The 13,093-nt window shown below is 36.3% G+C and overlaps 1 protein-coding gene across 24 annotated transcripts in view; it reads left to right on the top strand.

Annotated features, from left to right (window-relative positions):
- The window catches only part of LOC5571312 (inositol hexakisphosphate and diphosphoinositol-pentakisphosphate kinase 2), an 80,163-nt gene that overhangs the window by 38,409 nt on the left and 28,661 nt on the right, over nucleotides 1-13,093 (top strand). For 10 of the 24 annotated variants that reach the window (XM_021840617.1, XM_021840670.1, XM_021840648.1 and 7 more), the window contains exon 2: nucleotides 2,815-3,272. The exons of 8 other annotated variants lie outside the window; for them this stretch is intronic. In XM_021840617.1, coding sequence (XP_021696309.1) covers nucleotides 3,006-3,272 — 267 coding nt within the window. In that variant the 5' untranslated portion in view covers nucleotides 2,815-3,005. Of the gene's footprint in view, nucleotides 1-2,806; nucleotides 3,273-13,093 lie in introns of those variants that run through there. 6 more of the 24 variants (XM_021840635.1, XM_021840609.1, XM_021840607.1 and 3 more) reach the window with 4 other exon arrangements.

The following is a 13,093-nucleotide window of genomic DNA, read 5'->3' as shown; positions in this document are numbered from 1 at the left end:
TGAGAATAATTTTTTGGTCGAAATATTTTAATAAATGTTGATGAAAACCAGGGTCAACATCTGTCAGACCTGCTAAATAAATTACTACTTAAGTAACTACTAGCCCGCTAATTCGCTCGTTTTGGTCTATAATAGCACTATATTAGCACACATGGTGAATTAACACCTTTACCGGCAGCTTCCTATTTACCGCAATAAAAAATATTCAAACTTTGGTAACTTTTTTGTTTTCCGATATGTTTGCACCATTTTTTCACAAGTTCTCAAGAAACTCTTCTAGTTTAAGAATCCATGTCGATATCTATCATTGATAATCTGGTTTTAAAGATATTCTTATGTTCCTTGGGGGACCGACATTCTCTATATAAAGTGTCTTTGGCGGCCATTTTGTTTTACGTCAATTTATCAAAACAATAAAATTTGAGCTGTGCAAAGCTACACACTAAAAAATTCTCATTTTTAATGATGACGTAGTCATCGAGATTGACGTAATTGTTCATGACGCAAATTAAAATTTGATTTATTTTTGAGATAACGATGACGTAAACTTGAAAACCAGTAAATCCAGTTCCATTTTGAGACGCGATTCGAACTTTTCAATCACTTCACTTGATTTTACACGCCAATAACTTAAAATTACACGAACGGTGACATAATCCACGGTTGCATGTTCGTGAAACGTCAAACACCGTTGGAATCAAACAAAACATATGGAGCAAGTGAATACTTTTTTTGGGGTGAAATCCTCGAAATTATGCATAATTTAGTGCAAGAAATCCGTTTTTACAGCTGCTAGTGAAAATTTGTAAGACAGTGTTTAGTGTCATCGTGGAGCAACCGATTCCATCGATTTCGTAGAAGATTTTCCTTTTACACCCAAGCCCACCGATATAATAATCCAACAGATATTTTGAATAATTTTTAATTGTAACACATTTATGCAAAGAATAAAACAAGATGTGGAACAGTCAAAGACAGTGTTTCTTATTACTTATATTCAGTGTCCGAAAGAAATGAGTGGGAATCCCTTTTGAATGGTTGAGGTTATGTCAATATACATTTACTAATTACGTCATGTTTGCAATTTACAGCTCACAACATTGACAGCAGTAAAATTACAATTTTTGCTCACAAAACTACGAGTGAAAAAGAGAATCTAACGTAATTTTGTGTCATTTTACTCGCTTTAATATGTCGGTGCTATATGACACAAAATTACATGATTTTTTTGAAGTGTGTAGGTGATAAGGAGCTACCCTGAAAAAATCATACAAATAGGTTAAGTATTCTAGGCGATATCTGAAAATTACGATATGATACTTTTAAGATCTTTATTTGGCCAGCGTGGTACCAGGCACATGAATGCTCATTACTCAAAGACGGCTACACCAAATTGCTTCATTTTTTCACAACATACTCTGATTAATGTATTAATCCCAAGAGTGAATTTCCGAATACGATAAAAATTCTGTAGGCTGAGATGTTTAAGTGGGTTATAGTTACGCGTCGGTTCCCCGAAAAATTTCGGAATATCTCAAGATCTAGTTGACCAATGATTAATATCGACACAGATTCTTTAACTAGAAAAGTTTTTAAATTTTGAATTTTGCCAGGATTTTTTCAGAATGTTCTGAAATTCATTCACGATCTTTGCCATAATGTTGTCAACAACTAAAACATCGATTTATTCCACATTTTGTAAAAATATGCTCCAAGTAATTCTGCTTCAAAATCTTCAATAAATTTGTGCATAAAACATTATTTTCGCATATACAACAAAATTTTTTCACGAGATTGGTTTCCGGGGGTTCATGTTGTTGATAAATCTACGCCAGGCGAATATTCGTCTCGTAAAAAAGCGAAATCTCCAATGCGTCATCTATCTGACCATTTATGACAATTGAGTCTTATCCCTGACAGATAACTGTAAGGGAATGTTTCAAATTACTGCAGTTCTCTGCATTCTAAATTCACCCAATACTTAGATTGGTTAATTAATATATATATATATATATATATATATATATATATATATATATATATATATATATATATATATATATATATATATATATATATATATATATATATATATATATATATATATAATATTTTCATTTCTCATTTTTATGACTAATACTTTTAGTTTTGATGTCACTATTTTGATCACTAAAGTCACTATTATTTTGCGGTCAGACCGCTACCAGCCCTGCCCTTATGAAAAGGTGGTTTAGAAATATCAGCAAATTTTAATGTGAAGCGCATATTCAATAACAACTTATGTTCGGGTGCTCATTCAATTCTGAAAAGGTAGTGTCTACGAGATTTGCTTTAGGTGTTGGAAATGCTAAATAATTTTTCACTCATGCTTTTACCCCAAAAATGTTCTCGCAATCGAAAATCGAAGGACGAGTAAATCAATCACTTTGCACCACCGATGGGAACCATATGATTAGTAAATTTATTCATCCGCGAACCTTGTTCACGATCTGTGTGTTTACGGCGCTACGCCAAGCACGATTCAAAGCGATGTATGTAGGTCTTCTAATTAATTTGCATGCGTTCGCAATGGTCAATATTGACCTAAAAATATCGGAAACCAGTTTCGAAACAGTCGACTTGCCAGACGTTCTAACTATGCTACGCAAAGCTTGATCAGTATCGATCGATACCTCACATAATGCGGGGTTGGGGTAGTTCTTCCTGGGTTTATTCAGAAAAGGTCGAAAGACAAAACGTCGAAAGGACAATTCATAGATTATCCTATTACGGTTCTAGAACGGCACATGCATTTCATTCACTACTACTGTTTAGTTGACGGTGATCTCCGACTATGACGTCCGAGTCTACAATTCAAAGTGAATCAACAGAACAATCGAACCTAATGAAAGTGTGATTAATTGTGCGGGTGTCACGTGCCTCAACTTGCCGCGAAGAACAAAGCGCGAAAAGTGACCTAAGACAACCGGCCTAATTGACCAAGGAGAAGAACAGCGCGGCGAAAAATGGAATGGTCATGGCTGAGAGATTGGTGGCGATTGAAGCGGCCTAGACGTAAACATCGGCGCAACAGACCGGCGGTGGCCGGTTGCAATGGTGAAGTGGGGGCCGCTGGTGGTGGTGCGGAAGGATCGCCAGATGATGAGCACTGCCGCGGCCAGGTCGGAGAATTAGAATTTTCCCATGGCCACGAAGGCGACGATGGCGATCGTTACTACGGCGAAGGAGACGACGATGAGGACTACATCTGCTACTGTGACGAATGTATGAATGTACGGCAATTGATGGTGGTATACTTTTATTCATTCATAGCGTAATGGTCCATCAATCTCTGTGGTGACAGATTGCTACGGGTTTATTATAGAGTGTATAAACAATACAGTTGACGTGTTTGAAAGATCGAAAAATGTGAGGCATGATTCAAAGTTTAACCTTCCTAATGCATTGGAAAAATATCAATGTAAAATTTGTTGGAAATTACTCCGAATGAGAACATTTTGAAATTTTAGTATTTTTGTTTATCTAGCCTCTCTTTTAAACTTTTATTTAACCTTCCAGTCGTCGCGCGGTTTGGCACCGTCAGAACCACCACGCTTCTGTTGTCAACAAAGAGCGAATTTTTTCCACCCGTGTTGTACAAAATACAACAGCGCTTAGGGAAGTTTTTTATCCGTCTCTGGTTCTAGCAAATAAATGCTATACGAGTAGATCAAATGTAATAGATTAAGAGTGGAAAAAGAAGCAAGTGAAAGATACAACTACAAAGTACGAGAAAAGGACGGGCTTGAGATTGAACACATGACCTTCTGCTTATGAAGCAAAAACGGTAGCCACCACCAAACCCGTCAAAAAATTCCGGATAGGCATTCTAAGAATATTAATCTTTCCCTTTCTTGAGCAATAGACAAATTGAGGTGTAGAAATAATCAATTGTTGGCTTGGTAGCAGATTAAGTAATTTTTTGTTTAGAATATTTGCCTGCTTCTTCAAGGAGTTCTTCATGCCAAATTCCAAAAGTACCTACAGGTATTGTTTTTCGAGTATTCTGAAGGAATCCTACAGGTTTTTAAGATTTCTCCTAGAGTTTTTTTTTCAGACATTTCCAGAAAATAGTTCTACAAAATCTCCTGAACGAATCCTCGCATATACGCATATACGGAATTCATATAGGAGAGATGGAAGAATAGAGCCATTAACGGAATTCCTCGAGAGTTGTTAAGAATTTAGAGAAAGTTGTAATGTAATTCTTGGCAAAATATCTAAACGAATTTCGATTTTTCCTTGAGCGTTTTCCTCAAAGACACTGACACGTTTTTTTTTTTTTTTTTTTTTTTGTGTTATTAGACAACACTATCATCCTAATTTGGTAAAACAAATCTAAGATTTTATTAACATTTTGTTAACAACATATTACATTTCATTTGCCGTAGCAGTTCAGTTTTTTTTTTACAGGTGAGTTGATTTCACCTGCTTATAAGAGAAAAAAAAAAAGTTTTTAATATACTTAACCTAACTTAACCTAAACATATAACGCATTAATCGTGGCAATAGAAGATTGTAACGATTTTTGCCTGAAATTATTGATTATTTTATTTGACATTTGTTCCAATGTTTCAACATTGGATATCCTATGTAACTCATTGGTACTATACCAGGGAGGAAGCCTCAGAATCATTTTCAAAATTTTATTTTGAATTCTCTGCAGAGCTTTCTTCCTGGTATTACAACAGCTAGTCCATATTGGTACAGCATACAACATGGCTGGCCTGAAAATTTGTTTGAATATCAAAAGCTTGTTCTTAAGACAAAGTTTTGATTTTCTATTAATAAGGGGATAGAGACATTTTACATATTTGTTACATTTGGCTTGAATGCCCTCAATGTGATTTTTGAAAGTTAAATTCTTATCTAGCATGAGTCCTAGATACTTAACTTCATCTGACCAATTTATTGGAACCCCTCTCATCGTGACAACATGTCTACTTGAAGGTTTCAAATAAAGAGCTTTTGGTTTATGTGGGAATATTATTAGTTGAGTTTTGGAAGCATTAGGAGAAATCTTCCATTTTTGCAAGTATGAAGAAAAAATATCCAAACTTTTTTGCAATCGACTACAGATGACACGCAGGCTTCGTCCTTTGGCGGAGAGGCCTGTGTCATCCGCAAACAAAGATTTTTGACATCCCTGAGGTAACTCAGGTAAGTCAGATGTGAAAATATTGTATAATATTGGTCCCAAAATGCTGCCTTGGGGAACACCAGCTCTTACAGGAAGTCTTTCAGATCTGGAGTTCTGATAATTAACCTGAAGTGTACGATTTGACAGATAACTTTGAATTATTCTAACAATGTATGTTGGAAAATTAAAATTTTTCAATTTTACAATCAAACCTTCATGCCAAACACTGTCGAATGCTTTTTCTATGTCTAGAAGAGCAAGACCAGTAGAGTAGCCTTCAGATTTGTTGGAACGGATCAAATTTGTTACACGTAAAAGTTGATGAGTGGTCGAATGTCCATGGCGGAATCCGTACTGTTCATTGGCAAAAATTGAATTCTCGTTGATGTGGGCCATCATTCTGTTCAAAATAACCTTTTCAAAAAGTTTACTGATGGAGGAAAGCAAACTGATTGGACGATAGCTAGAAGCTTCTGCAGGATTTTTGTCTGGTTTTAAAATTGGAACAACCTTAGCATTTTTCCATTTGTCAGGAAAATATGCTAATTGAAAACATTTGTTAAATATATCAACTAAAAATGATAAGCTACTTTCTGGAAGTTTCTTGATAAGGATGTAGAAAATTCCATCATCGCCAGGAGCTTTCATATTTTTGAATTTTTTAATAATAGTTCTCACTTCTTCCAAATCAGTCTCCCAGGTATTTTCGAAAACGTTCTCTTGATTGAGAATATTTTCGAACTCCTGAGTAACTTCATTTTCAATTGGACTAGTAAGTCCTAAATTAAAATTGTGCGCACTTTCAAACTGCATAGCAAGTTTTTGAGCTTTTTCGCAATTAGTTAGTAATAATTTGTTTTCCTCTTTCAATGCCGGTATAGGCTTCTGAGGTTTTTTCAAGATTTTAGATAATTTCCAAAAGGGCTTAGAGCCGGGGTCCAATTGAGAAATTTTATTTTCAAAATTTTTGTTTCTTAAATCTGCAAAACGTTTCTTGATTTCTTTCTGCAAATCCTGCCATATAATTTTCATAGCAGGATCACGAGTGCGTTGAAATTGCCTTCTCCTCACGTTTTTAAGACGGATCAAGAGTTTAAGATCATCGTCTATAATCACGGATTCAAATTTTACTTCACATTTTGGAATTGCAATGTTTCTGGCTTCAACAATGGAATTTGTTAAAGTTTCAAGAGCATTGTCAATATCAATTTTAGTTTCTAAAGAAATGTTAACATCAAGATTAGAGTCAACATACGTTTCATATATATTCCAGTCGGCTCGTAAATAATTGAAAGTGGAGCTGATAGGATTGAGAATCGCTTCATGCGATATTTGAAATGTAACAGGGACATGATCAGAATCAAAATCAGCATGAGTAACTAATTGGCTACAAAGATGACTAGAGTCGGTTAAGACCAAGTCAATCGTAGATGGATTTCTAGAAGAGGAAAAACATGTAGGGCTATCAGGGTATTGAATTGAGAAATATCCTGAAGAGCACTCATCAAATAAAATTCTGCCGTTGGAATTACTTTGAGAATTATTCCATGACCGATGTTTGGCATTAAAGTCACCAATGACAAAAAATTTTGACTTATTGCGAATTAATTTTCGCAAGTCAGTTTGAAGCCAATTAACTTGCTGTCCAGAGCATTGAAAAGGCAAATAGGCAGCTATGAAAGTATATTTACCAAACTGTGTTTCAACAGAAACACCTAAAGTTTCAAAAACTTTAGTTTCAAATGACGAAAACAGTTGATGTTTTATACGCCTATGAATGATGATTGCAACTCCCCCACATGCCCCATCAAGTCGATCATTACGATAAACAAAAAAGTTAGGATCTTTTTTAAATTTGGATCCAGGTTTTAAATAAGTTTCGGTAATAACTGCTATATGCACGTTATTAGCTGTAAGAAAATTAAACAGCTCGTCCTCTTTACCATTCAGAGAACGAGCATTCCAATTTAAAATATTTAAATTATTATTTGGATCCATTAGAAAAACGTAATCCAATAACAATTTTATTTGTAAATTTTACACCTACTTGGACTGCTTCAGTCATAGTGGTGGCTTTGAACATTGCATCAATCATTAGATTCAATTGTTCAGTTAGAAAATTAAAATCAGAGGCAGACATATCATCTGATGATTTCCCATTGGAATTTTCGGTAGACGAAGAAGCGGGGTAGGAGTTACCTGTGGCGGTAGGGTTTTTTCCATTTGATTTGAAACAAGTAGAATGGGTACTCATGGAACGAACAGGGGAAGAGTTCAAATTACCTGCTACGATATCGGCAAAGGATTTACCGTGGGTAGATACATTCGAAAATGAAAGATTCGAACGGCTACCCGACGGATTAAAATTTGTTTGTGAATGAGCATGATTATGATCTTCCTGGTGGGTATGATTCCTAATCAAGCGATCGTTAACTGAAAAATGAGCATTGTTCGATACTCTACCAGGCAAATTCCGGAAACGACCGTTATCGTAACGGATATTATCCTTCATCTGCTTGGCACGAGCCTCAACGACTCTTTTGCGTGAAATGCATTCCCAAAAGTTAGCTTTGTGAGGGCCCTTGCAATTGGCGCATTGAAATTTTCTGGTATCTTCTTTCACAGGACAGTCGTCCTTAGCGTGAGAAGAACCTCCGCAAATCATGCATTTAGCATCCATGCGACAATTTTTTGTACCATGACCCCACTTTTGGCACCGACGGCACTGAGTGGGGTTCTGGTAATTTCCTCCAGGTTTCTGGAAATGTTCCCACGTCACACGGACATCGAACATAAGTTTTGCTTTTTCTAAAGCTTTAATATTATTTAGTTCTTTTTTGTTAAAGTGAACTAAATAATATTCTTGAGAAAGCCCTTTCCGAACAATGCCAGATTGGGTTCTCTTTTTCATAATGATTACTTGGACTGGGGAAAATCCAAGTAAATCATTTATTCCATTTTTGATCTCTTCAGGTGACTTATAGTCACTTGAGAGACCTTTCAAGACGACTTTGAACAAACGTTCAGTTTTGTCGTCATAAGTAAAAAATTTGTGCTTCTTCTCTTCAAGATAACTGAGAAGAAGTTCGCGATCTTTAAGAGTTTCCGGCAAAACGCGACAGTCTCCTTTCTTTGCGATTTGGAAGGAAACCTTGATTCCCCTAATGGAGTTCAAGATCTCCTGCCTAAATCCCCCAAATTCGGAACAACTGACCACGATTGGCGGCACTCTTTGCTTCCTCACTTGAATCAAAGAGCCTGGGCTAGAGGCTGCTTCGATTTGGTGTTCGGAAAATTTGTCTAGAGCATCGAACTGATTGCTCATTTCAATACAATTATTCATTTCACCCTTGGAAGAAACTTCGCATTCCGGGGAAGTGTCCTTTCTTCCATTCTTGCCACGTGTAGTGACAGTTTTAAAACCCACTTTTTTGGAAGGAAGTAGTGAATTCAGAGATTCACCCTTCCTTTTGTTAGTTGTTGATACCATGTTTAGTTAATAAACGAGAAAGACGTGACCTTCGAGAGGTTTTTTCCCTAGACGGTGTCCAAGAAGGATTACCACCGCTAGCTTTCGCCAACGGGTCCAACGAAAAATCGAAGGCACGGGTCCAAACAAGGATCGTAAAGGGATCAATAGTAGAAAAAATAGTACTGAAAAGTACTGTTTAAGTAGCACTGAAAAGTACCGTTTTTAATTTTAGCACTGAAAAGTACTGTTTGTGTAGCACTGAAAAGTACTGTTTTATTGCTTTAGGTAGTTTTTAAGAAAACTTCCAAGAGCAGAGAGAATTCGTGTACGCACAGCACGAAGGTACGATGCGCACTGACACTGACACGTTAATTCTTCCAGTAGACGATTTGCCCTTTGAAGGAACACTAGACTATGGGCTGGGCTAGTATGCAACGCCCAGTGGCGGAGTCGAAGTACGTTCTTGACGATAAATTTTCCGTACTGAATAGAACTCACATTCCTTGACTCGATGCGGCTAAATGTTTGGTAACACTAACAGCCACGAAGCCCACAATCTTGGAGAGATTTTCTTTTTCTCTTTGTTGCCGCATCTCTACTTGGACAAAGTCTGCCTCTCTGCTTATTGTTCTATGAGTACTTCCACAGATATTAACTGAAGCAAGACTGAAAGCCATTTTGCCATTTGGCGTTTTAATCAAATAGATACTCTATGCCCTATTAAATCGAGAAAATTTTGGATTCGGACCCACCACCGTCATCAGTCTTGATGGATAGCTGTGCGTTTAGCGCTGCGGCTATTTGAGCCGTGATAGCAGAAATACCGCCATAGGTTCCTCAAAAAGATTTTCAAAGATATCTCCAATAATTCTTCAATTTTTGTCGGATGATTCCTCTATAGACATTAATCTTCCCATTGCTTGTGTCACAAATTCATTCATCAATTTCTTGAAGAATGCTTAATTAAATTTCTCTCTTCTTCGAGATTTTTTTCACTAGGTAAAGTAATTTCAACGAGTTTGAGTAAGTTCAAGAGCGATTTTTTCAAAAATTCCTTCGGGGACTCTATTAGACATTCTTTCATGAATTGGTCGGCGTTAAGTCAGAGTGGACCAAGTACGAAATTTGGGAAAATTGTATTTTTCTGTCATTAGATGCAAATTTACCTTATCTCCATTTCACTTTGATCAGATTCGATGAATGTTGTAAACTGCGAGAGATATGTATCAAATTTACTTTGGATGTTCAATGAAAATCGATAAAAGTATGCAGTCAGAGGGGACAAGGGCTTCTTACAATAACACCGAAAACGATCACTGCGCTGAGGAATTCGAGAAATTGCAAGACAGTGCAAGAGATTTTTCGGCGTGGCATGATTCTTCTTCTCATCCATTAATAGATATTCATATATATATATAGAACCGAATCCACGCGGTCCAAGATTTTTGACACTAGAGCGGGCCAGAATACCTGGGGAGCATACGAAAGCGTGCCCACTCAAATGTCACAATTCTTGGACCGAGTGAGTTCAGCAAGAGAGGCTCTTTACTGATACCTCAACGTGTCGCTGGTTCTAAAAATCAAACAACCATACACAAATACGACCAAACAATGGTGAATGCGTAATAAATTTTCTCGAACTTTCATTTTAGGAATTTAGTAAAATTTTCTGATTGAATTGATAACAATGCACTGCAGTAGCGAGTAGTAAGTAACTGCTTGCAAACATATCTTTCAAGCGCATATATTACCTGTTATTTTGCGAATAATAATTTTTACTTTTCCACGTTCAGCCATAAAACAGGTTCTGGACTTAGGTTGGTGGCTATTAAATTTTACTCTCATTTGACAGCCGCCCTTCACCCTTGGAGTTCAGTTCATGGATGGATAAGTCAATTTGTCGGTTTTTTCGTTCTTCACTCCCTTCAAAAGATCATATTTTCCATTCGACGGCTAGAAAACATGTGCGTCTTTTTTTAGCCTTCAATAAATGGTGTCAAGGTTCATCTTAAAATGTAAGGAGCATTGCATCCAAAATAAGCGATTGTTGCTCGACTCGATAGTAAGTATCCATTGTTTTGATGTAGGCAGACCAGTTTCTTATTGGTTGTTTCCTTGATGTTTCGCACATAGAAGCAATTCCCAGCTAATAAGTTTTTTTTTGCGAAAATATCTCTTTTAGTTGATCATCGTTTTCGAAGATACCAAATTTTTCATCACTGGACTTCAATATAGGCCAATAAAATATTTGCCGACTAGCAGAGAGTGAGAATGACTTCCGAACTAAGAAGGATTTAGGCGAATAGCTTTCTTTGGATTTATTCAGTGGACTGATATATAAGCGAATAAAATGTGTGCCCAGTAGGTGGTTTCCGAAGTAATAAGTCTCCAGGCGAATAGGCTCATTTAGTTCTTCAACTTTGTCAGAGACTCTAACTTTGTATCCAATCACTGGATTGAGATATAAGCAAATAATATGTTTGTCTACTAGCGCCACCTTGGGAGAGTTTTCCAAACTACTATGTTTCTGGGCGTTTGGTTGTTTGGTTGAACACTTTTGTCGAAGACACCAATTTCGAATCTCATCGCTGGACTGAGACATAAAAGAAAAATATTTGACCACTAATAAGGTTTTAGGCGAATAGGTCTCATTTAGTTGATCAACTTTATCGACGACACCAATTTTGTATCTAATAACTCGACTAAGATATAAGCAAATACAGTTTTGGCTCACTAGCGCCATTTTGGGAGCGTTTTCGGAATTTATAAGGTTCTATGCAAATAGGTATTATTTAGTTGTTCAACTTTGTCGAAGACAACATTTTTGTATCTCATAACTGGGCTTAGATATAAGCAAATAAAGTTTTGGCTCACTAGCGCCATCTTGAGAGTGTTTTCCGAATTTATAGAGTAAAGTGGGGCAAAAGTTCGAGTGGGGTAAGAGTTTCTTTTTAAGATTTCTAGCTCAATTCAAAACAAATCTTATAAATGTCATTGTGGTTCGAATGCTATTCAAGTAAGAGACTTTCAATCCAAATATCATAAAAATCGATTGAGATTTGAAAAAGTTATGGTTATTTGTTGTTTTTCGACGTGAATATTATAATTTTTGGTCAAATTTTCGTTGCATGGAACCAATTGAAGATAAAATCTTTTTCAATATTTTATGTAAGGGCGTTTCTAGGCCTATCATGAGGTTGCTTTGAGGTGTATTAGTTTTTGCATAAATGCTTGAAAACAATTTTTGACCCATAGTGGGGCAAAAGTTCGAATCAGCGGGGCAAAAGTTCGACCCATGTATAAAATCACGGAAAAATTTGCAAATTGCCTAAAATCCACATATTATCTTCAAATTTAGTTAAATTTGTCTGATCGTGTGAAAATTGTCACCAAAATTTTACATTTCCTCTTAGTTTTGCGAAAAACTGCTATTTTTGAGTATATAACAATTAACCCGGTTTTGGGCGATTTTTTGAAGAAAATTTAGTGTGTATTTTTCGTCAAACTTAATTTTACGGCTGGTGTAAAGTATGCCTGTCATAAAAGAATCAATATTTGGTGTTTCAGCCAGCGAACTTTTGCCCCACACTAGATTCGAACTCTTGCCCCACCGGTGGGGCAAAAGTTCGAATAAGACAATCAATTTTGAAACTGTTATAACTAAAAACGGGTAAATATTTTGAAACAAGTTTGTTCAGCAAAATTATAGCCAATATGTTGAAGGTTCACTGTATGGTATTTGTTTTGTTTCAACTGCTATTGTTTTTCTGTAAACTTTGATTATACCACTAAGGTCGAACTTTTGCCCCACCTTACTCTAAGGTTCTATGCAAATAGGTATTATTTAGTTGTTCAACTTTGTCGAAGACACCAATTTTGTATCTCATCGCTGGACTAAGATACAAGCAAATAAAGTTTTGGCTCACTAGCGCCATATTGGGAGCGTTTTCAGAATTTATAAGGTTCTATGCGAATAGGTGTTATTTAGTTGTTCAACTTTGTCGAAGACACCAATTTTCTATCTCATCGCTGGACTGAGGTATAAATGAAGCAATTTTTTGTACGTCGGAAAGTTGATTCATGTGTTGCTTATATATGCAACATTTGTTGGCGTCTGTGCGCCACCTGGTGAGTTAATTCTGAATTAAAATAGTTACCAAGTGGAAGTCAGTAGTCCTGTGATCAACTTTGCAGAAGACAGTTTTCTCGTAAACCTCTTTATTTTGAAGATATTTGCACTACAAGTACTGTCCTATTTATAGGACGCTGGGCGTTCGGGGCTTCTGTCCTATTTCTAAGACGCTGGGCGGATATGGGTTAATCTCGAAAATAAACCTATAGATCAACTGTGGACGACACACTTTCAAGAATTTTTTTGGATCCCCACCATAGACTTGAATTTTTTTGGTGAAATAAGGTTTAATTTATGGGAATACGACTAT

The sequence above is a fragment of the Aedes aegypti genome, chromosome 1, assembly GCF_002204515.2.
Source record: "Aedes aegypti strain LVP_AGWG chromosome 1, AaegL5.0 Primary Assembly, whole genome shotgun sequence".
Taxonomy (NCBI): Eukaryota; Metazoa; Arthropoda; class Insecta; order Diptera; family Culicidae; genus Aedes; species Aedes aegypti.
This window is presented reverse-complemented; position numbering and strand designations above follow the sequence as displayed.